Source organism: Mycteria americana, chromosome 9 (assembly GCF_035582795.1).
Source record: "Mycteria americana isolate JAX WOST 10 ecotype Jacksonville Zoo and Gardens chromosome 9, USCA_MyAme_1.0, whole genome shotgun sequence".
Taxonomy (NCBI): domain Eukaryota; kingdom Metazoa; phylum Chordata; class Aves; order Ciconiiformes; family Ciconiidae; genus Mycteria; species Mycteria americana.
The window spans coordinates 22,334,889-22,358,745 of NC_134373.1; the positions used below are offsets into that span (position 1 = coordinate 22,334,889).

Here is a 23,857-nt window from a genome sequence, read left to right on the forward strand (position 1 = left end):
ATCTCTTTAATTACAAATTACTGCTGAATCATTGCCTCAGGAGAGCAATGAATTCCATGAAAGAAACATGAAATCCTGTTTAATGACTCAGAGTGTGAAAAACTGTTTTCACTATTCAATTTTCAATATGCTTTTCTTTTTCATTTAATAACTCCTGGTTCTTGCACAATGAGATAGGCAGTTGCTGTTCTCCATTTATTTTCTTTATACAAGTCATCATTTCCATATGCTTTTATCTTGTACTAAGGCAACCCTCTGTCTTCTTCCACTGTCTCTCTGATCTCCTGCACAATCCTTGTAGCACCTATAGTCACTGTGCTGCTATTTGCATCTGCAAAGTACCACACTTTCACATTAGTTTTAATGAAAATTTTAATTAAAAATGGCAATGGAACAGTCTGTTCTGCTCACACCAGTCTAGCAGCACAATGGGAAATAGTGACAGGCAACTCAGCTCTACAGGTTTCACCAGTAACAGTTCTATTCCCTTCAAAGACAGCTTTCCCTGAGTAGTGTAAGAACTAGCCTTTGTTGTTCCCCCTTGCCTTACACTAATACCATCATTAAATCTGTATCACCTGATGTATGAATCCTTACACAGACATTTCATAAAGTTCAAGGTTGCAAGAGATCAACTAGTTTGGATGGGCTCATATCCACAGTGCTCAGGGCTGGAACACTGCATAGCATGGGCCCAGGACCTACTTTACATTCATATTAAATTCAGCTCTGAAACATCATGAGGATTTGTGGGGTTTTTTGTTTGCCTTTCTTTTCTTCCGCCCTTACAAGAAGGATCCACATTTCTGAAATACTAAGATTCATGTATTGCACCTTGCCAGAATGGTGTTTTTATAGCCTGACACCAAGCATGTGCTCCTTGCCCTATGGCACAATGTAGAGGCACTGGACCTGCTTGGATAACAAGACTATCCCAGCTGGAAGAGTCAGATTTAGGAAATTTTATATTCATATCATCTGTCTGGAGGAAACCCTGGAGTGAATTAACTTTTCAATGAATTATCCTTTCAATAGTGCCTGCATTCCCTTTTGGCAAGAGGTAGCAGCATCACCACAGAAGGGAGTCCAGTAGCAAATCAGCATTCATGAAGTGCAGCCCATGGGAGATGAGACCGCCTGGGGCAAAATGGAGCATGACAGTGAAGGCGCACCCTTATTTTCCAGCTTTGGTTCCATTGTGAAGGCAAAGGTGACTTTTTTAGACATTATTTTGCTTCAAGTAAATGATAGTTGAGATCTTCAAGCTGCTGTTTTTAGAGACACTTAACATAATGAAAACGGTAACAGAAGTTTGATAATACCAAGAATGCATTTTTGTTATTAGTTGTTCTTTCTCTAGCATTTCTACCTTAGAAATCACACAGCAGGTTTATGACTCCTTTCTTCTAGTGGTTAAAAACCAAACCAAACAAGAACACGCTTCTTGCTTTATAAGCGATTTATGGCTATTTAAGAGCCACCAATTTACTTTCACCAGCAGTTTTATGACACACTGCTACTAGATTCATTGACATGAAGCTCCCACATCTTTTAATGGAAAGATACACATTAGTTACATGACATTCAGTAAAGAAAAAAAAATAAATTAAAAAAGCAATCAATAAAGACCTTCAGAAAACACCATTAAAGTGGTCTTTACTTCTGATGAAGGCTGTCAGACTCAACCTTTACTGGTTTTTCAAGTGGAACTAGTACAAACCAGTAAGGACGTCACATGGGGAAAAAAAAAAATCAAAACGGTGGACGGGGCTCTGTGTGTGTGCGTTATAATAAAAAATAAAAACAAAATTGTTGGTTCCAACCACAAAATATCCTGCCAGCTATCAAGATTTATGCTAAGTGAGAGGAATTTCTCAGATAATTAATTTGAAAAGGGCACATTGTTTTACAAAGACAGATCACGTGGCAGTTGCTCCTCTTTCCTTTTGATATAATAAGCTTGGCACAGCTGGAGTGTACAGACAGCAGCAGCAAACAGTGACACTGAAAAACTTCTTCAAAGTAAAGTAGGATCCTCAAAATTTATTTTGCAGAGTGCTACACTTTGCTGAGTGGATTTAAAGAAAAATCTGTGTTCACACTGTCTAGCCTCGACTTGATACTCCCGTAGGTTAAAAGAAGTTAGCTTGGGCAACTTCTCAGCTTGACACTGGCACTCAGAAAAACTGGGTCAATTACAGCAGCTGACAGCTTCCCCGGCTTTCCCTTTACAGGTCTGTTTTAACACCGTGGTGTTTTAAGTGAGCAGCTTTGGGGAAACATCCTTGTTGCCTGACCTCAGCCAAAGCAGTCTCTTGGCTATAAACCCAGCTATTGTGCTTCAAGGAATAATACTCCTCTTATTCATCCTGCCCAACTCCCTTTGTTTTAAGGCCATAGCAGGGAAAAAGGAAAAAAAAAAAAAATAAAAAATCTACATCCAGACACAGAGAGATGTACACAAATATACATTTCCTACTCCTCAGTGATATCACACAATACTCTGTCCTTCAGACACCACTAACAGAAATATAAAGTAGCTGCTCCAGTATTGTAACAGTTTCTGTGAAGCACCAATGAATATTTCACTCAAGGTGACAGAAAGCTAATTGAAATACTGAAAAGAAGTAAAGAAGTTAAGGATCAGCAAGAAAAATATGCAAATGACTCACTTTTTTCACCTGTATAAACATTTATCAGTCCTATAAACTGTTTCAGTACAAAGTGTTCCAGAAGAAAGAAATCATAGTAATTACTTAGAGGCTTCCAATACTACACCTCATTGCAGAGTTTGTTGCTATTTCACAGTGACTTCCAGAAATTTTGGATTTTCCTTGATGCTTTCTCTTTCAGGTGAGACTGCTGTCCTATGATCATCTGTCAATGGAAGCACCTGTTCCAGGAGCACCTGGATGCAGCAAGCAGCCCACAGCAGGACGTTATGAGGAGAAGGAGCAGCAGAACTAAATATCTGCCCAGTTAAAAAAAAAATAATCCAGAATTATAATACCCAGGAAAACCTCTAACTTTTTATCAGCATACTAGTTAAGTGTGCAGTTTCACTTTCACCAAGCAGCCAGTTGAGTTACCAGTGCTTTAGATCTCCTGAACAGACCAGAGCAGCAGGGGAGAGGTTATGCTTTGTAGCTTGTGAGACAGCAAGAAGGAACAGCCATTCCTGCCCCATGGAAAACAGCAGAGGAAAACGAGGGAGATTTGGTAATTCTATGGCCATTGAACAGTAACTATCACACTTGCCCCAGAGCACGTAGCATGGCTTTACAGACCCATCCCCTTGTTCTCTTTTTCTGGTTGTGAAACACGGGTTAGTCCATGTAGCACTGAGGCAGTTGAAAACCTGTATTCACAGATCAGAATTAAATGGACCCAAAATACCATTTACCACATATTTTTGCTTGCATCTCAAAGATCATTGTATTCAGCAGTGTTTTCGAGGCTGACTTAAGAGGGCCTGAGGCTATTAGAAATTCAGAGCTAGAAGCTTTTTGACGCCTATTTATTTTCTAGTGCTTTACTGCTACACACAAAGCACAGACTGATGAATTCTTTTATGCGCTTTGTTAAGATTTGTATCAGCACAGTTCAGAATTTCAACAACCAAGCAGCTGTCTCAATTTCTTTCCCTTGCATAGTTATTTTTCCAGTTCAATTTTGTAGGAGAGAATTACTCTGCTAGTGGAGAAAAGCAATATGGCCAAGAAGTTGCAAACTGCCCATAAAATTTTCACACAAATGTGCCTGATAAGCGGAAAAAAAATATTCTGTATATATCTGTCTCTATCTATACACATATATGTGCACACGTACATATATATACAGCTATAGATAGACAAAATCTCCCCAACAGCAACGTGCATAAACATAGTTTCAATTCCTAAGGGAAAAGAGTATGTTCTGGCTAGGAGATGAGACAGAGACTCTTCTCTCCCCTACATCAAAGCTAAAAGACACCCCACTTACAGATACTTTAGTATCCAAGCTTCTTCTAGAGAAGAATGAGGAAAAAAAACCCAATCTTTGCCTCTTCAGTCTGCACATTTCCATGTTTTCACATGCAGACTGTTGCATTAACTCAAAAAACCCTCTTGGCCATATGTTTCTGCCAGCCACTCCTTGGAAACCATGTAAATGTCTCTAATAAACAGCTTGCTTAAATATACATAGCTGTAGGACAGACAAGTCATGAGCCTGATGACATTCCAAAGTCTGAGGCTAACATCTTAGGGCATTACAGGCTCTTTCCCTTTGCTCTGGACAACGGAGGAGGACAGGATGCTTGCTCTTTCTATACTATTCAGTCTGAGAAAAGCAGACATGCCTACGCACTGGTAGCGTGAGCAGCAGCGCAATACACTGAAACCGGGAAGAAACTGGTAGTAGTTTAGGAATCACTACTGCATTGGCTTTCCAACATGTCAGACATTAACAAAGAGATTCTTGGATCCTTTATTCTATCTGGCAATAAGCAAAGTCACCATTTATGGTCTTCCAAGAGTTACGTCCTCCCAGTCATCCCCAGCATACCTTGAAGCCCTTTCCTCACTAGCTTATCCCATTCCACTATATTCAGACGCAATGTTCTTCCTTAAGACATTTTTGGGAACTTATTTGTGGTCAAACACCTTTTTTTTTTTTAAATTAAAAAAAAAAAACAAAAAACAAAAAACATTTCTGTGCTTGAACTATGCTCCAGCAGAGTTGTTAGAGCATTTGATCCAATTTACATCACCTGCCTATAAATAGATTTATAGTCCCCTGCAGAAACAACTTTTAGCCTTGTAAAGTACTGCAGATATTCTCCATGAATAACACAGAAACCACACAAGCTTCAGAAAACATTCAAAGTAGTCCACTTTCTGTGTTTTCTCATGCGCTGCATACTCAAAGTGCAGAGTACAAGGTCCTTACCCTACTCTTGTTCAGAAGAAAACTTGTCTTTCCTTGATGTTAGGCTGTGCCATGGGGACAGAGAGAAAGGAATAAAAAACAACAGAAATGCATGGCAGTAGAAAAGTCCACTTTGCACACTCAGTTCACCACTTTTTCCTTATCCGTTATGCACCTTGGATCTTTCAAGTTGAGGAAAGGAGCAAAACTGCCTAAATTCCCACAAAAGAAAGAAAAGCTATGGACAGACTCTCCCCTGCAGCTAATATCGTAAGCCAAGTGCCTGAGCATTGCAATCTGAGGTTTTACTAGGTGGATGCCTTTCCTAGTGACTACAAACCCTCTGCTGTTAACTCCAAGTTTCATGTCAGAATCACCAAATCCTTGAAAAACAACCCATTGACTTGCTAGTAAAATAATCCTCAGCACCCCATTTATTACTGTCTTTCTGACTAATACTGTATCATGAATCATCACCTGGTGAAATTATCTATGTCCTATTTCATATAGGTACTTATCACTATAAGATCTGAAATCTTAAGCAGGTACATGATGCCACTGAAGTCTCACCATTCCTGGAGTCTCCACAGCTCCGACAATCAAACAGCACCTTCTCTTTCAGATTGACACACAAAACTCTATGGGGTGATTGCTGGTTAAGGTCCCTGAAAAGTACTTTATTTTCACTACAATGCTGTGGCACAAACAGTGTCTATAGACAAAGAGATTTTATTACTGCCTTTTTCCTCATAGAATCACCACCTGCTAATGCCCAGGACATCTGACGAAGGCTGGCAGCAAAGGAATGATTCTATTTTGAAGAAAAAAAAAAAAAGAAAAAAAAAAAAAAGAAAAAAGAAAAAAAAAAGAAAAAAAAAAGAAAAAAAAAAAGAAAAAAAAAAGAAAAAAAAAAGAAAAAAAAAAGAAAAAAAAAAGAAAAAAAAAAGAAAAAAAAAAGAAAAAAAAAAGAAAAAAAAAGTGTAGGTTTTGGAGTTTCTCTGCACTCTGTTTAGGACCAGAATTGAAGTTGCTTGGGGAGGGGAAAAAAAAAAAAAAAAAAAAAAAAGGGAAGGGAAGAGGTAGAGAAAGTGAGAAATCCAGGACAAGAAGAATCTCATGATCAAGTTACTGTTTTAGTCTGTTTGGGCCTGGATCTTGGATGTCATTCATCCCAGCCAAGCGTGTTTATCATTGAGTTTCACTCTCAGCCTTTGTCCTATTGAAGCTCCTCTACCTTAGACAGTAATCACACTACCCATTTGGCAAGAAAGATAAGGCAGTCAGAAACAGCCTACGGCCCTTCTGGCACAGCTACCTTCTCCTTTGCATCATGGAAAAGCCACTCTGGGCCCAACGAACACTTTTTCTAGCTGTAAATTGAATCATCTCCATGTAAAAAGAGCTGGAGCTCTTTAAGCAGCTCCACATTTGCTGTGGGTTCTGTCACTTTTCTTCCCAAGTCACAGTCAATCAATGCAGTTGCCAGCAAAACTGAAGTCTTCTCTGGAAGGACAACAGCAGCTCAACAGTTGACGGTGTAGGTGGGGATCACTGTCATTTTGCTTGCTCTGTGCCTGCATAAGGGCACGTTTTGTTCTCTGTCAGGGCTATGAAACTCTCCACTGGCGCCCCAGCTACTGAAGACTTGGAGTGCTCCCCTTCCCACGACTGTCATGGGAACATGTGCTTTATGCAGCCTGGAGCTCTGAAGCAGCTGCCACACGTGGACTCTTCATCCAAAAAGCCACCCCATTAACTCAATTGGCTGTGAAAAGGCTACAGACCTCATACAGTTTGCTCCAAACATACTGAAGTGAAGCACCCTGATTTAACTAGACAAGCATTTAACACCCATACTGAGGGGGAAAAAGGGTATCCCCGGCTTCCCAGTGCTATTCTGACTACTTGCCAACAACACCATCCAGCACATGTGATGGTATGGCTGGTGGCACACAATGCACTGCTGGAAATGCCATCAGGGCAATGCACACACGGTCAGCTGGATAACACCACATTCTCACAGCAGCATGTACATATGGAAATGGAGAGGCAACTCCCACTGCACCTTCTGCAAACCACGAGCAGAGAGAACCTGAACTATCCACTTACTATTATTTATGCTCCTTACTTCTTTTTGGAAAAGTATTATCATTACTATTACACACATACTGCAGTAATGCCCAATGGCTCTCTCTAAACAAAGCTGGCACTTAATTCTGTCAGCATAAGTTAATGACATTCATTACAGCTTGACCTTACCTTCCAGTTTGCATTCATAGCTGGCATCTGCACGCTTTTTCCATAATGTATGCCACAAAGGAGCAAGTTCAGCACCCATAACTTTTCTATCTGTGCCTGTATTTCACGGTACGTTTAAGCTTTTCCTACCTCTAGGTCAGCCCAGATGTGCTGGCACTAATGCAAGAGAGTGAAGCCTTTGACCTGAGTTACAGAAGCAGCCAAATATACCGCCCAAATATGCTAGCTCTAACAGTAATACAGTTTTAATTTTTTTCCAAGATTCCACAGCCTTTCGTACAAGTTAAGCAGACAAGTATATATATTACAGCTACAACCCTTGTAGAAAAAAAGGTTGTTCTTCACTGATCTCAAAAATTAGTAACTCTAAGACCACTAGCTGTTGGCAACAGGATGACTAGGTTTATCCATAATCTCACCCTGCTTGACTAGGTTTATCCATAATCTCACCCTGCTTGCCTTTATTAAATATTAAGTAGGGTGGATTTTAGCTGTACCAATGAAAGGACTAAAGCATTCTGACAATTAAGTTCCTCTGTTTATTAAAGGACAGTCATCTTTAGACAATTTATCTTTCTTTTTCTTCTAAAACAAACAAACAAACCAACCAACCATAAACCACAACAAAACTCTAATCCTCTGAGCTAGAGAGCTAGAGAGACAATATGCTTAACAGTAACTCTTCTAATTTCTCTCCTATTCAGTCCTTAGTTGAAAGTAAGTATCAGTTGCTACTCGAATAACATTTCATCTATGTTTGGCTTTAGAAAAAAATGCCTTAACACATTATTTATTCAGGACCGTATTATGAACCTTCCTGTATGTCTCCACGGGAAAACAAAGTGTAAGGAAAATACTTAGAAAACCTACAAAAGGGAAAAGTATGAAATATATGTAGGAAATCTGCATGAATGACTGACTCTCTCTCTCTCTCTCTCTCTCTCGTCTGCAGTGTTTTTGTGATTTCTTTACTTGAAATTTCTTAAATCATTTAAGAATTGTTAGGAATTAAAAAAAAAACCAAAACTCGGAAAAAAAAATTAACAAAGATTCGCTTTCTAACTTAAATAGGCTTCCTCTGTTTCTGCTGACATTTCTACGTCACGCTTCTTTCCCAGCTAACAAAAAGTTTAACTAGAGTTTTAAGCCAGCAATAACACAACTACTTGACCAACAGGGTGTAATAAAGCCAATACTTGTTTACAGCCTCAGCAATAGTTGCCAAGTCTCTTGATTTGGAGCATGTAAAATTTGCTTTAAATGCACGACCTTCCACATCAAAGGAACAACATGCAGCAGTGCTAGGGGGCTGAGTCTTGGAATTAATGAGTCTTTCAAATAAACTAACATTGTTCTTTGTGTTTTGTTATGAATTCAATGTCTATCACTCCTCCTTTAAGAAAACCATGTAAATATTTTAAGTAGATTAAATTTTCCACGCTCTTTCAATGCAGATTAAGTATTAATATGTTAAATCCAGCTGGCATGGAAATGTAACTCAGATACTAAAAACAATGGAGTCTATTTAGAAAAATAAACTTTATGCAGATAACCAGTTTGAAGAGCAACTGCGTGCTGGGAAAGATTCCTTAGAAGTAAACCCTGGCAGTTGAAAAATAACTTCCTAAAGAAAGCGTAGGAGCCTTTAGCTTCTCAGAGTTCAGTGCACCCAAGGAAATGGGCTAGTAAAGGGGACAAGCCTGGGATGAGAAAAAAAAAAAAAAGAAGGGGTTTAACAACCCAATTGGCTTTTATCTTTACTCCTCCATCTCTCAGATCTCTGTCAGCTGTAGGTTGTACTGTAAAGACAGCTTCCCAGCCTAACACCAGGCGATTTGTCTCAAAGGATCAAGCTGGCACCCTGTCAGTATAGAAACACAACCACCTGGTTTCCAAAAGCTTTTCACCATTGAAAGTACACAAAAAGTACCATCTGACTCCTCCAGGAGAAAGGAGATTGTTTTTCTCATTCAAGAAGTTATATTCTACCAATTTGTATCATTTTCTACCCGTCTACAAAATTACCTATGAAGAACAAAGGGGAAAACTAATGAGAACACAGGCTCAACAAGACTCAAAAGAGAACGCGCATCCTTACATGCTCTCACAGAACTTCGTAAGAGTGCTGGGCTTTTCCTGGTTGCGTCTTTGTCGAAACCAGCGTTGAATGCTGCGTACATCCCAGTCCAGCTGCTTGGAGAGGCCCTCCAGCCTCTTCTCATCTGGATGCTACAGAACAGAGAAGGATAAAAATTATTTCTTTGCCCAACTGCAGTAACTCCACTTTAAATTGAGAACCACTGTAGTCGCCTCTCGATGTCTTAGAGGCTGCCTGCCAGACACATGGATACATAGAAATAAAATTACTTTCACAGAAATCTCTGCTGGCAGATCCACATCAAAATACGTTTACAGTGACTATTATTAACCTAGAAGGACATATGTTGTAGTATTACATGCAGGTTATTACTAATAAGAAACTTAAAGGGGACAATGGGATGAAAACTTGCTTGAAACTTTGAAAGTGATGATAAGAAGGGATAAAATGACATGCATTTCTCGAGCAGCGGGGCTTACAAACACGCCCCTGCCTGCCACATGCTATGCCTGTTCCATCCTCCTGCGTCAGGACCTTTGTCCTATTGACTTGTTACAGTACTGAAGATTGTTTGACTGAGATGGAAAGAAAATATATCCCATGTTTGTGCATGCTACTGTTAAAAAATGAGGTCATTAAACAAAGTGACAACTTCAAAAGGAAAATCACCTTGACAACAAGGAGAGAGAATTTTTTTCTGTAAAATTAGCTACACAAAATTATTCTCCAAAGCAACAAATGTGGAACTCTCATTCCATTGGAGCAGCTGCAAACCAGTGCAGAGGTAAAGCAAAAGAAAATGAGCCTGTCCTTAATTTGACTACTATATGGATAGAAGAGTGATACAGGCCACGTTTCCAATCATGCAGCAATTCTACACGTACAGTACTGCATGAGGACTATTTATATATTTCTCCTGATCACAGTCTTTTTTAAAGAAACAGAAAAAAAGCTTTTGGACAATCTGTTTTCTGGAGCTTTAGCTTTATTTCTACAAGCCAGTTACATACATTGAATGAGATACAAGAGCTGCCATGATAAAGACTTTTTTAAACGTTGCAAGAGGTAAAACAGCAAAGCTTTCGTCAGGCTGAAGTTTCATCTATCAGCCTCCAGGAAAAGACAGGAAGGAAAGAGAAGGAAAAGGATAAGACAAGAGGAGGGTGAAGTATTTGCCATCCATCCCCAAAAAAGTTTTTTAGTCAACCAAAGTAGCCACTAGTTTTTCAATGGAAGGTTAAGAAAAGCCATTCTCTGTAACTTTAGAAAAATCAAATGACTGATGCAGCTCTTGGGAGCCTGACTAGAGAGAACTGCTGCACATGACTCAAAAAAGGTGGCTAGCTAAATTGGACAGTTGCTTTGAGAGCAGCTACCAGACAGCCCTACCAAACTCTTGCAGGAAAGTAGATACTTTCCTTTGGAGCTCTTCCCACTCATCTCTGTGCACTGGATGTTGAGAGTTGTGTGTGCCAGCTCCTACCATGACTCAACAGGGATTAGTTAGATCACTTCACACACTCAGGCCCTGTGTGTCGGACTAGCAGATTCTACAAGGGGGGGTGGGTGGGAAATCCCATTCTTCCTCCAGCTGAGTCTGGGTGAGAGCACATGTGCTGCAGCTTTTAGAAACAAGGTATGTGGGTTCCCTCTCTGAAAACAGGACAAAAAACACACCAAGTCCAATGGTGATCTCAGGATAGGGTAGGACATACAAACAAGACAGATCCATTGTGTACTTCACTGTCCCTGACACTGAACCCAATTTTCCCCTCTATAACTCTAATATTCTCTGAAGTTTAGGCTGATGCCTTTGCTGTGGCGTGCCCAGCTGCAGCCTAGAGCTGAGGTGGGACTGGGAAGTTCCTGGAGCACAGTGGTTTCGTCCTTCAGGCCTCCACACACCTTTCCACTACAAAGCAGCTGACCACTGAGGTCTTCAGGAGACGCTAAAGGACACCTGATCACTGCTATGGGGAAGCTCAGGATGCTTCAAAAGCATGGACAGGATGACATAAAGGTTTAGTTGAGATGTCATACAGTGAGAGCTGTAGAGACAGACATAAGTGATGGGGGAAAAACTTGTATTGTACAAAAAAAATCTGCAACCTCTAAAATATTATTTGGTCAGTTTCCCCCACTTTTCTAGTTTCTCCCCCCACCCTCATTTTCAAAGGACATTCATCAAAACATAAACAGCTGGGACACCAGCAAACCACCAGTGCCCTGTGCTCAGGCAGTTCTCCTAGAAGGACGAGCTTTGAAGTTTCATGGAAAACACCATAACACCAATCTTACTGGCTCACAATTTGCTCTTTTTTCAAAAAAACCCAACAATTTCCTGGAAATTTCTAAAAGATAAGCAGCAAAAAAAGTAGGTGGCCATATGGCACCTACAAAGTGTTTCTGTAACAACTTTTTTTGATTAAAAGCTTATAGGAAACATCATGAAGGGATGCACAACTGCTCAAACTAGTATACCAATGACAAACTTGACATTTGCATGTTCTGATTTTAGCTGTAAAAATGCAGCACTGCATTTAGCAGTTAGCTTTGTTTTGTTCAGACATAGTTGATAGTGCCATATCACACTTTATAGGGTAAATATTTTAGTTAATGTCGTGGTTTAACCCAGCAGGCAGCTAAACACCACACAGCCATTTGCTCACTCCCCCTCAGTGGGATGAGGGAGAGAATCAGAAAAAAGGTAAAACTCCTGGGTTGAGATAAATACAATTTAATAAGACAGAAAAGGAAGGGAAAATAATAATAATAATGATAAAATAATATATAAAACAAGTGATGTACAATGCAATTGCTCACCACCTGCTTACCAATGCCCAGCCAGTTCCTGAGCAGCGGCCACATCCCTCCCCAGTCCAACTCCCCCCAGTTTTTGTTCAGCATGATGCCATATGGTATGGAATAGCCCCTTGGCCAGTTGGGGTCAGCTGTCCCCTCCCAGCTTCTTGTGCAACTCCAGCCTTCTCACTGGCAGGGCAGTATGAGAAGCTGAAAAGTCCTTGACTTAGTGTAAGCACTGCCCAGCAACAACTAAAACAGCAGTGTGTTATCAACATTATTCTCATACTAAATCCAAAACACAGCACTATACCAGCTACTAGGAAGAAGATTAACTCTATCCTAGCCAAAACCAGGACAGTTAAGTACTCTACCTTTGTAATAGCTGTGAAAACTTTTTCCAGGATAGCATTAGGTTGAGCTTTCTGTGGTCCGTTGGCTTGGACTTTAAGGCCTAAGGCACATGGTTTAGCAATGAACCTGTGAGAAACAGAAGAGTGAAAAAAGAAAAGTGAAATCCTTCAGTTATTTACTTCATTACTGTTACCAATCAATGATGTGGTAAATGTGCAAACATTATAACCCTGCCAACAAAAACAATACTTATCCTTACAGCTCAAAAGCAAGCTCATACAGGCGATTACATTGCAAAGTAAGTAACATCACTCTGAACAATGAAAGGAACTCCATGAAGCACATGAAACGGAGGATTTTCTTTCATGTTGTGGAAAAAAAAAAAAAGGATAGAACAAAAGCATGAGAGGAATGCCTCCTAGAGAAGCACCAGCTAATGAGAAGACCAGGGCAGCTTGCAGACATGACGAACACATAATATTCTCCTCCAAACAGAGCCTTTTTCATAAATCAGTTTCTAGAGTAGCTACTGCCTCAGGACTCGCACTTTTGCACAGTGGAAACTCAAAGTCCTTAAAGGCAGCAAGCGCTAAAGCTGCCCGGTCAATACGATTTTCTAAACCATAACGTTTAAACGGTGTTGAGCCATGCCTCAGACTTTGCTCTTCCTCCAAACTCTTCTGCTAAAATACAAAGCTGTCACAGATCCAAACACCAATCCATAAGTTCATCCAGTTTTTAAACTGGGTGTCTCTGATACATTTTAGAGATTAATTACATAACTTACATTACATACACTCAAAGAAGACCATTCCACTCATTAAAAACTAAATTATTTGTAACGATGAGTCCAACTCAGGAATCCCCATGAAAGGTACAAAGTCTGTACAGGAATCACATTCATATATGAACAGTATGAACTTCTGCCATCTTTGAACTATATAACTCTTGATTTCACTTAAAAGGCATTTCCTAAGACTTCATTTGCCAGCAGGGACCAAAACAACGCACTCACTAGTTAAGAAGTAGTTCCACGTTTATCCAGCTGAATGACCACAATCTCTTAAAAATCATGGAATACTTATCTACATGCAAGCTCCATTTTAAGCACTGTTTTGAGCTACAACTGCTGTTTCTGCTATGTTTAAGACAGCACAGCTGATTAAAGAGAATTAAGTCCTAAGCAATGCTACAGTGGTTACAGCAATAGCATTTGGTAAAGAAAGATGGGTGATGCTAGACCACATTGTTTGCCTTGTTTTTCCAAGGAAAAATTCTTGATACATTGATATCATTCCCAGATGTAAGCCAATCCTATAGCCTGAAATAATTTTGGTGACTATTTGCGAGGGGGGTGAGAAGTCATATATCCAAAGACATGCAGTGTATCAGAGAACTCACTCTTTGATCCTTCCATGTTGTAAGAGGGGACCCTCCCCCCACCCCCACCCCCCACAAAAAAACCAAACCCAACTTATTACACTCTGTAAAAGTTTGGTTGCAATCTGGATTGGCTGCAGACTGCAACCATACTGCTAGCTCCCTAGCATCAACCAAATCAATGGCACTGCATCAGGTGTAAATTCCCTGCTTTAGGGTTAAGAGCTTTGACAATACCAGTTTCACTGCTGAGCTCACACAGAAAGCAGTCCAGTTTTCTGCTCATAAAGCAGCATATAAACTCTGTACATGTTATATATAAATACACTGTAATCTTGCTACACTGGAAAATTGTATATTACTTAAAGTATAAGGTGACAAAAGAAGACGTGAGAATTGTGTTCTCTAGTTCAACATGGACTTGCAAAGTCAGTCTCCTCTGAAGTAAGACTTGATTGGAGGTTTTTTTCTTGTTGTTTGGGGAATGTTGTTGTTGGTGGGGGGTTTTTTTGTTTGTTTTGTTTATTTTTGTTTTGTTTTACACACACACATCTTTCAACTTCTGTTTTGCTTTTCTCCTTCTGCTGACTGAAGGAATGAGACAGCCATAGCATAACTCCACAAGAAAGGCAGTTCCCTAAACAGGTTAATTTAAAAGAAAAAAAAAAAAATTAATTTGGTAAAGTCAAAAGGAGATTAAAAAGTCCCAGCTAGAAAAATTCTGCAAGGAGCAATTCCAACAAGCTTCATGCTGAGCTGATCTTCATTTAAATCTAAGCAAACCAGCTGGGTTGCTTAAATGCCATTCTTAAAACGACGTCTTGCTAATGAACAGCCTAGATAAATCCAGAACAAAGCACAGATACAGTGTTTGTCTAGATTTTAAAAAGAGAAGAGAATTGTAATATTGGTGTTATACCCATTACCTAAAACGAAACACATTTGCTGCTTCAATCTGGTATTTCCTACACAGAAATATAATTTTTTTCTTCCTTTGCTGCTTATGTTTTTCACATGGACTGGAAGAATGGGCACGGGACCCAAACCAGAGCTCGCCCACAAGGAAGCAAAGTGCAGTAAGGCCACGTACAGAGTACACAGCTGCAAGACACAGGATGATCTTGGCCAGCTATGTCTGGGAGGAAGGGACAGGGAAAATTTAAAAAAAAAAAAAAACAACAAACCACAGAGGTCTTTCTCCTGATATGCTCTTGTGGTCTTTCTCCACTTTTGGAAAAAGCTTTAAAAAAAATCCCCTCAAGGGATTGTTAATTCCTAGTAGGACACTCAAGGGAAATAAAGCAATTTTAACAGAAACATTTTATATGCCTGCAATACTGAGTAGGTCTGACCACCAATTCAAGTGTGCATGAGCGATGTCCATGTGATTGCCTTTGGTGCAACTGGTAAAATTTAAGAGATATTTTTTACTCTTCATACAAAAACTCTAAAAGTACAAGCTATGCTTTGCAGTATAAAAATTTTCAAGGTTAAAATAGAATTTTAAAGTAGAACTTAATCAATAGGATCCCAAATATCACACCAGGTGCCACAAAAAGCATCATTAACATAATTCTCACCTATAGTTTTCCATAATAATTTAAATAGATTCATAAGTAAACAAAACAGAATTAATGTTTGATACATGTACAAACTACAAGCATTTTGCCAAATGCTGCATTTCTTAGAAGCACTATTCATTTTTTCCATTTCTGCTAACACTGTGGTATTCAATTCCCCAAGCAGCCTTACTGAAACCCGTGGGACTATTTATTGCATAAGGTACTGCAATTAAGAGGGAAGAACTGAGCAGAATTTAGTATATTGCCAGCTTTTCTCTTTAAAACAAGTACATCTGAACAAACACCACACTAATATCTCTTTTTCAATGGATTCCAGTACAGCTGAATTGAAAGCTGGCATTCAGTTACAGAAAAATGAAGAGACAAGCATTTTTTGCCAAATGCAGCCCCATCTATTCTGGATCTAGAAATGAAAGACCACCATAAACAAGGGAATTCAACTCAGAATTCAAGAACCTTTTTATAGGCAGCTTCCTCATTCACAATCTAAAGCCACATTTAAAAACAAAACCAAACCAAAAGCCCACAGCCAGCCAGTTCAGATAACGTGAGTTACTGCAGAGCATCAAGTGGAAAGCACTCAGCCTTTGCAGGCCCATAAACACCACACTGTTTGCCTGAAGACAACAAGCATATCTGAGTGTCCTACACCCCCTGAAGGCAGGCGCTGGTTTGCATTTTGGATCCTGTCTGTTCTTCTCAAATTCATTATTTACAACAGTGACAGCAAGGCCTCATACTCCACCCCAAACTCAGAGATCGGTTTTTCTCTACAAAGGAGTCAAGAAATCCTTTGCAAAGTGATCCCCCACCTCCCCTAGAGCATGAAAAGAAGCACCATTTCACCAGAAGTACGTAAATTTTATCTAGTACCAGTACCATTTTGGGTTTCCCACTTGCCCTTTAACAAATGCCAACTAGACAAAGTCAGCTGCTATTACAACAGATTAATAAGTAGAAAAAGGAGAAGTAAAAAAAAAAAAAAACCAACCCAAACCCCACCCAACTAAAAATTAACTGCCCTGGTGGAGGAAGGGAAACGCCAGTTGGGCGCCACTTGCTGTTTGCAGCCATTGCAGCAGGCGCAGTGCTGCCTACAGGGAGACGAGGATCCACCCGGCTGTCAACCCCAGGGAAAATGAAACCCCAAACCCACAGACTCTTCAGAAGCCATTCCCACCGCTCCACACTAGATGTCCAATTCCTCATGTTCATAAAATTACAGCTTAAAAATATGCTGGTTCCACTTCCTGGGCACTCCACACCCTGTAAAAGTTTCTCTTTAGAAATACGAACAGCTCAGATCCGCAATGAGCACAAACCATCCTGGGCACATCAACTGGAAATGTAACTGCAGTATCACTGATAAACTAACCTCTAATAAAACAGTAAGGAAAATGCCTCCACTGACTCACAGAGCTCTTTCTCTTCTCCTTTACTGGCTATTTGAGCCTTACTAATTAATCACCATGTAACCCTTTTAGTTTACTGCTTTTCATCTTGACAAAATACATCATTTTGATCCCAGAATTAACTAGAAATGTTAGCATTGACCCTCATAATCCTTGTAGGCTGATGTTCATTAGCACTAGCAAAGTCTGCATTAAATAAATATTTTTTTGAGCAGAAAAGTAAAAGGATCTTTTTTTGTGTGATTCTCTGGATTTTACTACAAATTAAACAGCCCTACTCGCGACATGTAATCTTTGCCCTGAATCCGGCCAGAAGCTAATACGTAGCAACTCTTCAGTCACCTGGGGCACTGGAAATATGCCTGTAGGGCCCTCCTACAGCATGTGAATGTAGTGTTTCCATACCAGCAGGTCATCTGCCATTTCTGAGCTGATCACAGTGGCTGCCTTTTAGCAAATCCATGCTTGACAGTTTCTCAGCAGCTTTGAAGATGCTCAAACCACCACAGAGCCCACAACAGGTAAATAGGGATTATTGTTTTTTTAAACAGCCTAAAAGGTCTGCAAGAATTAAGGCTTTCCAAACGGGGGGGGGGGGGGGGGGGGGGAATGGGATTAAACTCACAGGGCTAATGAATATTTGATTCATGTAATTAAATATGCACTTTTTTTAAATGTATGAGGAGATATAAAGAAAATATTCAATGGCTTGTCCTAAACTTTCAATTTAAGAAATATATCAGTCTTAAAATAATTGACAATGTTAGCTGGCAAGGGATACATGTTAACCAGTTCAAAGCAGGTTTGGATTCCTTCCCATGCCCTTTGAAGTGATAAAATTGTACTACTTTGCAATGCTTATTTGTCAAATGTTTCTGCTCTATTTAGAAACTGACTTCATTTCACCAAAATTCTCTCTAGAACAAGACAGCAAGAATCCAGAAATTGAAAACCATAACCCTTTCTCCATTTTTACTGAGGTAAATAAGCAAAAGAGGAAAAAAAACCCAAACAAACACCAAAACCAAAAAACCCAAACCCCACAACTCTCTCCCCTCTCCTAAACTCAAACCTCACAAGCTGATAAGAAAGGGGCCCAGGAATGGGGAAGCAATAGACTGAATGAACAAAAAAGTCCGCTATAGTGCCGTCCAATCCCCCCTGAAGGATAAAAACGTACCATCTGATCCTTGATTTTACTATACTGTCCTATTATAATCCGCAATAAAAGCCATTGAACTCATGTCCAATATTTTTACAGAAGGATAAGGACAAGATTATCCATTCACGAGAACCTAAATCAAGATGAGGTTCTTTGACGTAGATGAAAAAGGGTGTTTTACACTCTTGCATTTAAAACTGGCATACCTAAAATAAATCACCATCATGAGAGATGGAGCTGCAAGAAGTCTTAGTAGGACCCAAACCCAGGAATCACTGCCAACAAAATAAGCTTAGCATTTGTTTGTTTGTTTAATTTATGGACTTCCCCTACCAGATTTAGTAAGCTGTCCTGCCATTCACATGCAGTAAGTTTTAAATGTTGTTGTATGTCAAGAAGGTTTCTGAAATCTGTTAAATTTTTAATTTAAAACTTTCAAACGACATGCACAGAGACAAGTCACCTGTCTGCTCCTTGACCTCGAAACCTGTCCTGAGGATTGCAAGTGAAGACTGAATTCATTTCAGTTTGACCTATTACTGTCGTTTCTTAGTTTTGCATCAACCTTCTTGCTCCTCCTGAGTCTTGTTAAAGCAATGACTTTTTCTATCTAGGTCTAACACATTTTAATGGGTAACAGGCTCTGTAAAATCTTCCCACAAATTGGGAAGCCTTTTTTCCTTGACATGTTTCAAGCACAGAAAGCTTCTTCCCTCGCTTTATTTTGTGGCCAACTTCAACATGGAAGCCCACTCACAAATTTTCATCAGTGCAAGAAAGAAAAGCTAAGCTAGTGCACATTTCACACTTTTTAAAAAATGTTTGTTGATCACAGCTTGAACCATTCCTTTTTGTCTTTCATTTTTATCAGAAGTAGGTCATATTATGGACCAACAGACAGGACTAATGGCCTCTTATTACAGCCCAAAACTGAAGGAGCCCATCCATCCCCTGACCAACAGTCTATTTTCTGGGAAGGGACCTCAGCCTGGCACAAAGCATCTGCACAAAATCACCCTGGAGACTGCTCCTACATAATCTGTGCTAACAGATTAAAAATTTCATGAAGCCATCAGGCAGAACCCTGGCTACAAAGTCCCCATGAACACAGAGAATATGCATTTTTGCTTTAGCTTTTCATGTCCACAAAGACAATTAGTTAATTGCTTGCTGGTGTATGCCGAGAGTTTGAATCTCCCTTTCTTGTGCTGAGGATGCATCACATGGAGAAATTTGAGAAAACTACAGTGAATGTGAAGTGTGCAGAGCATCTCTGAGTCATCTCCAACTATAACAAACTCTCATTTGAGCTAAGTGGTATACTCTGATTACATACACACATACAGCATCTCTGTGAACCTGGTAAAAAACTCTCACTTGGACATGGGCATAGTTCAACTGGTGCTTGCATAAAAGAGTGCTCATGTTGCTAACACCAGCCAACTGTGAGCTCCATAACAAAAAAACCAAGCAAGCTATTCCTGCAAATTATGTCTCCCAAATCTCCTAGTTTCCTATCAGTATATTTACAAATACCAGGGAAAGGCAGTTATAACCAGGAAACATTCCTCTCTGTGTTAAAGAGGTGCCCAGATCTGTTTTGAAGAGTCTGGCTCCCTTTTTGAAAGACTGATGCAGAACCCATTTTCCCAGCTCATCTACTTTATGCTTTCTAAACACAGATTATTCCAGGGACTTATGATTACAATTGTCTAACTTGTTGGACATTGCTTGCTGGTTTTAAACAGAAGCAATCTAAATTTGCTCTAACTACAAGGATGAGTGAAAGCAGAAGCAGCTTGTTTCTGAGCAGACACTCAACAGATCTACTGCCACAACACACAAAAACAATTGCTGAATTTGTTTTGTTATTTTTGTATAGCTGACCTACTTAATTCAGAAGTTACTTGTACTACTAATAAGGAAAAAGCAGAAAAATCTTAACAGTCCTAGGACAAATTCAGTAGATAAGTAGGGTAGTCACTTCAGCATACCTATCCCAGCACTGATTTTGGCTTTACGTTTCCCAACACCTTCTGCTACAGAAGGCCCACCAGGATACAACGTCTGAAGCACGGGCAGGGTCTTAACCCAGCTAACGTCATCCAGTAGCTATACAGGAAAGTTAACTTCACTGAAATTTTCTGGCTGAGCTGGGAAATGAGTCACAACCCCTGCAATGAAACCTTTCAAAGGTAAGAACCTGCCTGCCCAACCAAGAAGCCCAGCACACGACTTGGTATGTCAGCAAGAACCTTCTGCTGCTGAGCATCGTTAAGTGCTGCCTCAGAGGGCCGTGCACAGGAGAGCTCAGAGCCAATCCTTTCAGAGGGGACCTATTCCCAATCCTCCTGAAATGACTTCAGAAAAGCACAAATATGCATCTGCCTTTCATCTGAGAGGTCCAATACTTTTCCTTCTCTTCTTGTTAGAGATGCATTAGCTGTTATTTCCACACCAGCATCATTACCCCATACCTCTCATCAACTTTTACAAACTAAGCACTATACTGTGGAAACCACATGTGTTTCTAAAAAATAAAAGCTAAGCAGCTTGGGAGAGAATTCAGCTTACTGAACTAGTGAGGTTTTGTCTTTCTTTGGCTCATATTATTAGACAGCATTTACACTCACTAGAGGGGGGAAAAAAGATTGCTGGAAAATCAGTACTCCCCCCACCCCCAAGGTTTTGAAAGCTTCTCGTTAATGTTTTGACCTGAGAAACCTTTCCAACAAGCAAACATGTTTTTGACCTCAGCATTTCCACAAAGTATTCTCAGTTTCATTAAAAAGCTTTAAAAAAACCCAAAACCAACCAACCAAAAAAAAACCCCACCAGCGCATTGATCACCGATGTTCTGCTACTTCTTAAACACAGAGCTGGGAAGCTAACCAAATCCTTCCTAACAAAGGGCATTGCTCATCTCTCATAACAAAAATCAAAGTACACGTCAAACTGGCAGCAGAAGATACATCTATTACAGTACTTGGACCTCAGGGATCGCGGCTGGCAGCAGCCTGCAGTGCTGCTGAGGGCTGGTGGAACTAATGGTGTGGAATGAGAAACTGCTCGTCTGAAATAAGGAAGCACAATCCAATACTTTACTAAGTGCAGGTATTTGCTAGGATCTAGCGTGGGCAGAGTCCTAGAAGCCAGTGGTGGCAGAAGCCGATGCATCGCTACATGTGGGCTCTATCAGGCTTGCTCCATCGGCCAGATACCCCTCTGGAATACCAGTCGCTAGTACTCAAGTACCACCACAGCCCCTGTAATGCTACAGCACCACTCCCATGCATTTTTCTGCCTTTTGACAGAAACTATTCTTTCCTTTAACATATCGAAGATGGATATAAAGGGCAGGCTAAAGAATAGCACTACACCTGTAACACTTGATGCAATAGGAGTGCTGACACGTACACATATTAACTGTATAAAACTGCTCCATCTCTGCTTGCAAGAGCAATGCTTCATCTTCAAAAAGGTTTTAGTAATTTTTCAGCTGGGAAGCAAAGTGCCCTATAAATTCAGCATATTGTCCTAGCAAAACAGCATTCACCATCAAGTGTTTTTCATACTTTGGATGCTATGGAAGTGGAAAATTGTTTTATACAGATCAGTTTTAGAAAAGAAAATTTGGTCACAGTAATCTGCTTGGGGGCAATAAGGGACTCAAGGGCTTCCATCCAAGAGTACTTTCACATAATAGAAAGTTTCAATTCACTCAACAGTCTGTGAAAGGTAGCTGTGATAAAAAAAGGGATTTAGTAGTTGCATTTCAGCTTGCAGGCTTACTGATTAGTACAGTGCACTAATGCACACCATTTTAAGTAAATAAAACAAATTATACTCATCACTCAACAGCAGTGTTATAAAATGTTTTGTCCTACAGAGTTACTCTAAAGGAACACGACTGACATGACTGACCCGAACCATTCCATTATTGTAAAACTATTTCTTTTTGCAGCTGGATTTCTCACATTTATATTGTCCTGTCTTTTTTTTTTTTGACTGAACATACATGTCTAAAAGTCACATCTCCCCATTGTGCAAAGTCAAAAATACCCCCTTTTTCCTGAGATTTTGCTCCAATCACAAAACCCACAACCAGTAACATCTGTTTGGCTTGAGCTACCTTTGCATGTCTGCTAGCTCCCATCACAAGCTGCAGGCCAGACCCTGCTGATCATGGCCCTGATTCCAGCCCCCGTTCACACACACTGTCAAACCCTTTTGCCTCAATGACCTGGCAAACCTACGTAATCCTTTCTCGTACAAGTGGAAAGGTTAGGCAGAAGTCTATCTCAAGCTGTCGGTTAGTTCATAACAGGACTGACTGGAGCAGAGGGTGTTCAGCCACCAATATGGGAAAACCCCACCGCAGCCTCTACCAGGAGAGGTCCAGTTGCTTGTCCAGTTAATAAGTTCCTAGGAAAATGGGACACAAACGTGTGTGCTGGTTTTGGCTGGGATAGAGTTAATTTTCTTCACAGGAGCTAGTATGGGACTATGTTTTGGATTTGTGCTGAAAATAGTGTTAATACAGGGACGTTTTAGTTACTGCTGAGCAGTGCTTACACAGAGTCAAGGCCTTTTCTGCTTCCCACTCCACCCCACCAGCAAGCAGGCTGGGGGTGCACAAGAAGTTGGGAGGGGACACGGCTGGGACAGCTGACCCCAATTGACCAAAGGGATACCCCACACAATATGACGCCATGCTCAGCATATAAGGCTGGGGGAAGAAGAAGGAAGCAAGGGGGGACATTTGGAGTGATGGCGTTTGTCTTCCCAAGTAACTGTTACATGTGACGGAGCCCTGCTTTCCTGGAGATGGCTGAACATCTGCCTGCCCATGGGAAGGAGTGAATGAATTCCTTGCTTTGCTTTGCTTGCGTGCACAGCTTTTGCTTTACTTATTAAACTGTCTTTATCTCAACCCACAAGTTTTCTCACTTTTACCCTTCTGATTCTCTTCCCCATCCCACTGGGCAGGAGTGAGTGAGCAGCTATGCGGGGCTTAGTTGCTGACTAGGGTTAAACCATGACATAGGCCAACAGCTTACAAACAGAAATAGCCATGTTTTCCAAACATGGAAGCACTTTTTTTTTGGTTTTGGTTAATATATGCATGCATAAAGCTGTAAGTATTTCAGTTTCTCCTGACACTCTGTGAGACCAAAGAGCTGAAGTGGGGAGGAACTGCATGCTCTCTGCTCTCTCCAGAATAGCAACAGGAACTGCACAAATGTAGAGAAAGGTCACAAATAAATATTTTTACAGCCAGTTGTCTAATGCTTTCTTTCTTTGTAATGTCTAAAAATAAAGAGTTTAGTCACTCTGTAACTTTCCAAGTGCAGATGAGGCAGAGGGAGAACAGAATGGAAGGGGAGATGCACTCCATTCCCCCCCACCTCTCACACACAGTGCCTCCTCTCAGCTGCCCTCCACCAGCATCATCAAGGCTGTAGAAGGTATGGATGATACTATGCTGAAGGTATCACTCTCACCCTTTTTTACACACAGTAAAATCGGGATACACGAGTCAGAGCTAGTGGTATGTCAGTCAGGTCTCCAAAATTCTAGCCCACTGCTACAGGGCAGCAGAGATAATATTCTCCCAACTTTTAAAAAGCTGTGGCTTAGGGACTTTCTAGACCAAAAAAGACATCTTTGCACGCAGCAGTCCCCAAAGAGCTGCCCCTCCCTCCTCAAGCTGCACTAGTAGCTCACTGAGCCCATGCAAACTTTTGACACCCTGTGGCAGAGCTCCCCTATGTAAATTCAGACTGTGTGAAGACAACCATGCCCCTTCATTTTGAACTTGTCACCCACCAGTTTCATTTCTGGTCTTTTACTTCTTGCACTGGGTAAAAATGAACAGTCAATCCCAATGCATCCTTTC

General features: G+C 40.4%; 1 protein-coding gene across 2 annotated transcripts in view; it reads right to left on the bottom strand.

Annotated features, from left to right (window-relative positions):
* Positions 1–23,857, bottom strand: part of CERS6 (ceramide synthase 6) — a 138,807-nt gene that overhangs the window by 86,423 nt on the left and 28,527 nt on the right. For both annotated transcript variants that reach the window (XM_075511796.1, XM_075511797.1), the window contains 2 exons: positions 12,442–12,547; positions 9,266–9,396 (listed from right to left, as the gene is read on the bottom strand). In XM_075511796.1, the coding sequence (XP_075367911.1) occupies positions 9,266–9,396; positions 12,442–12,547 (237 nt within the window). The remainder of the gene's footprint in view (positions 1–9,265; positions 9,397–12,441; positions 12,548–23,857) is intronic.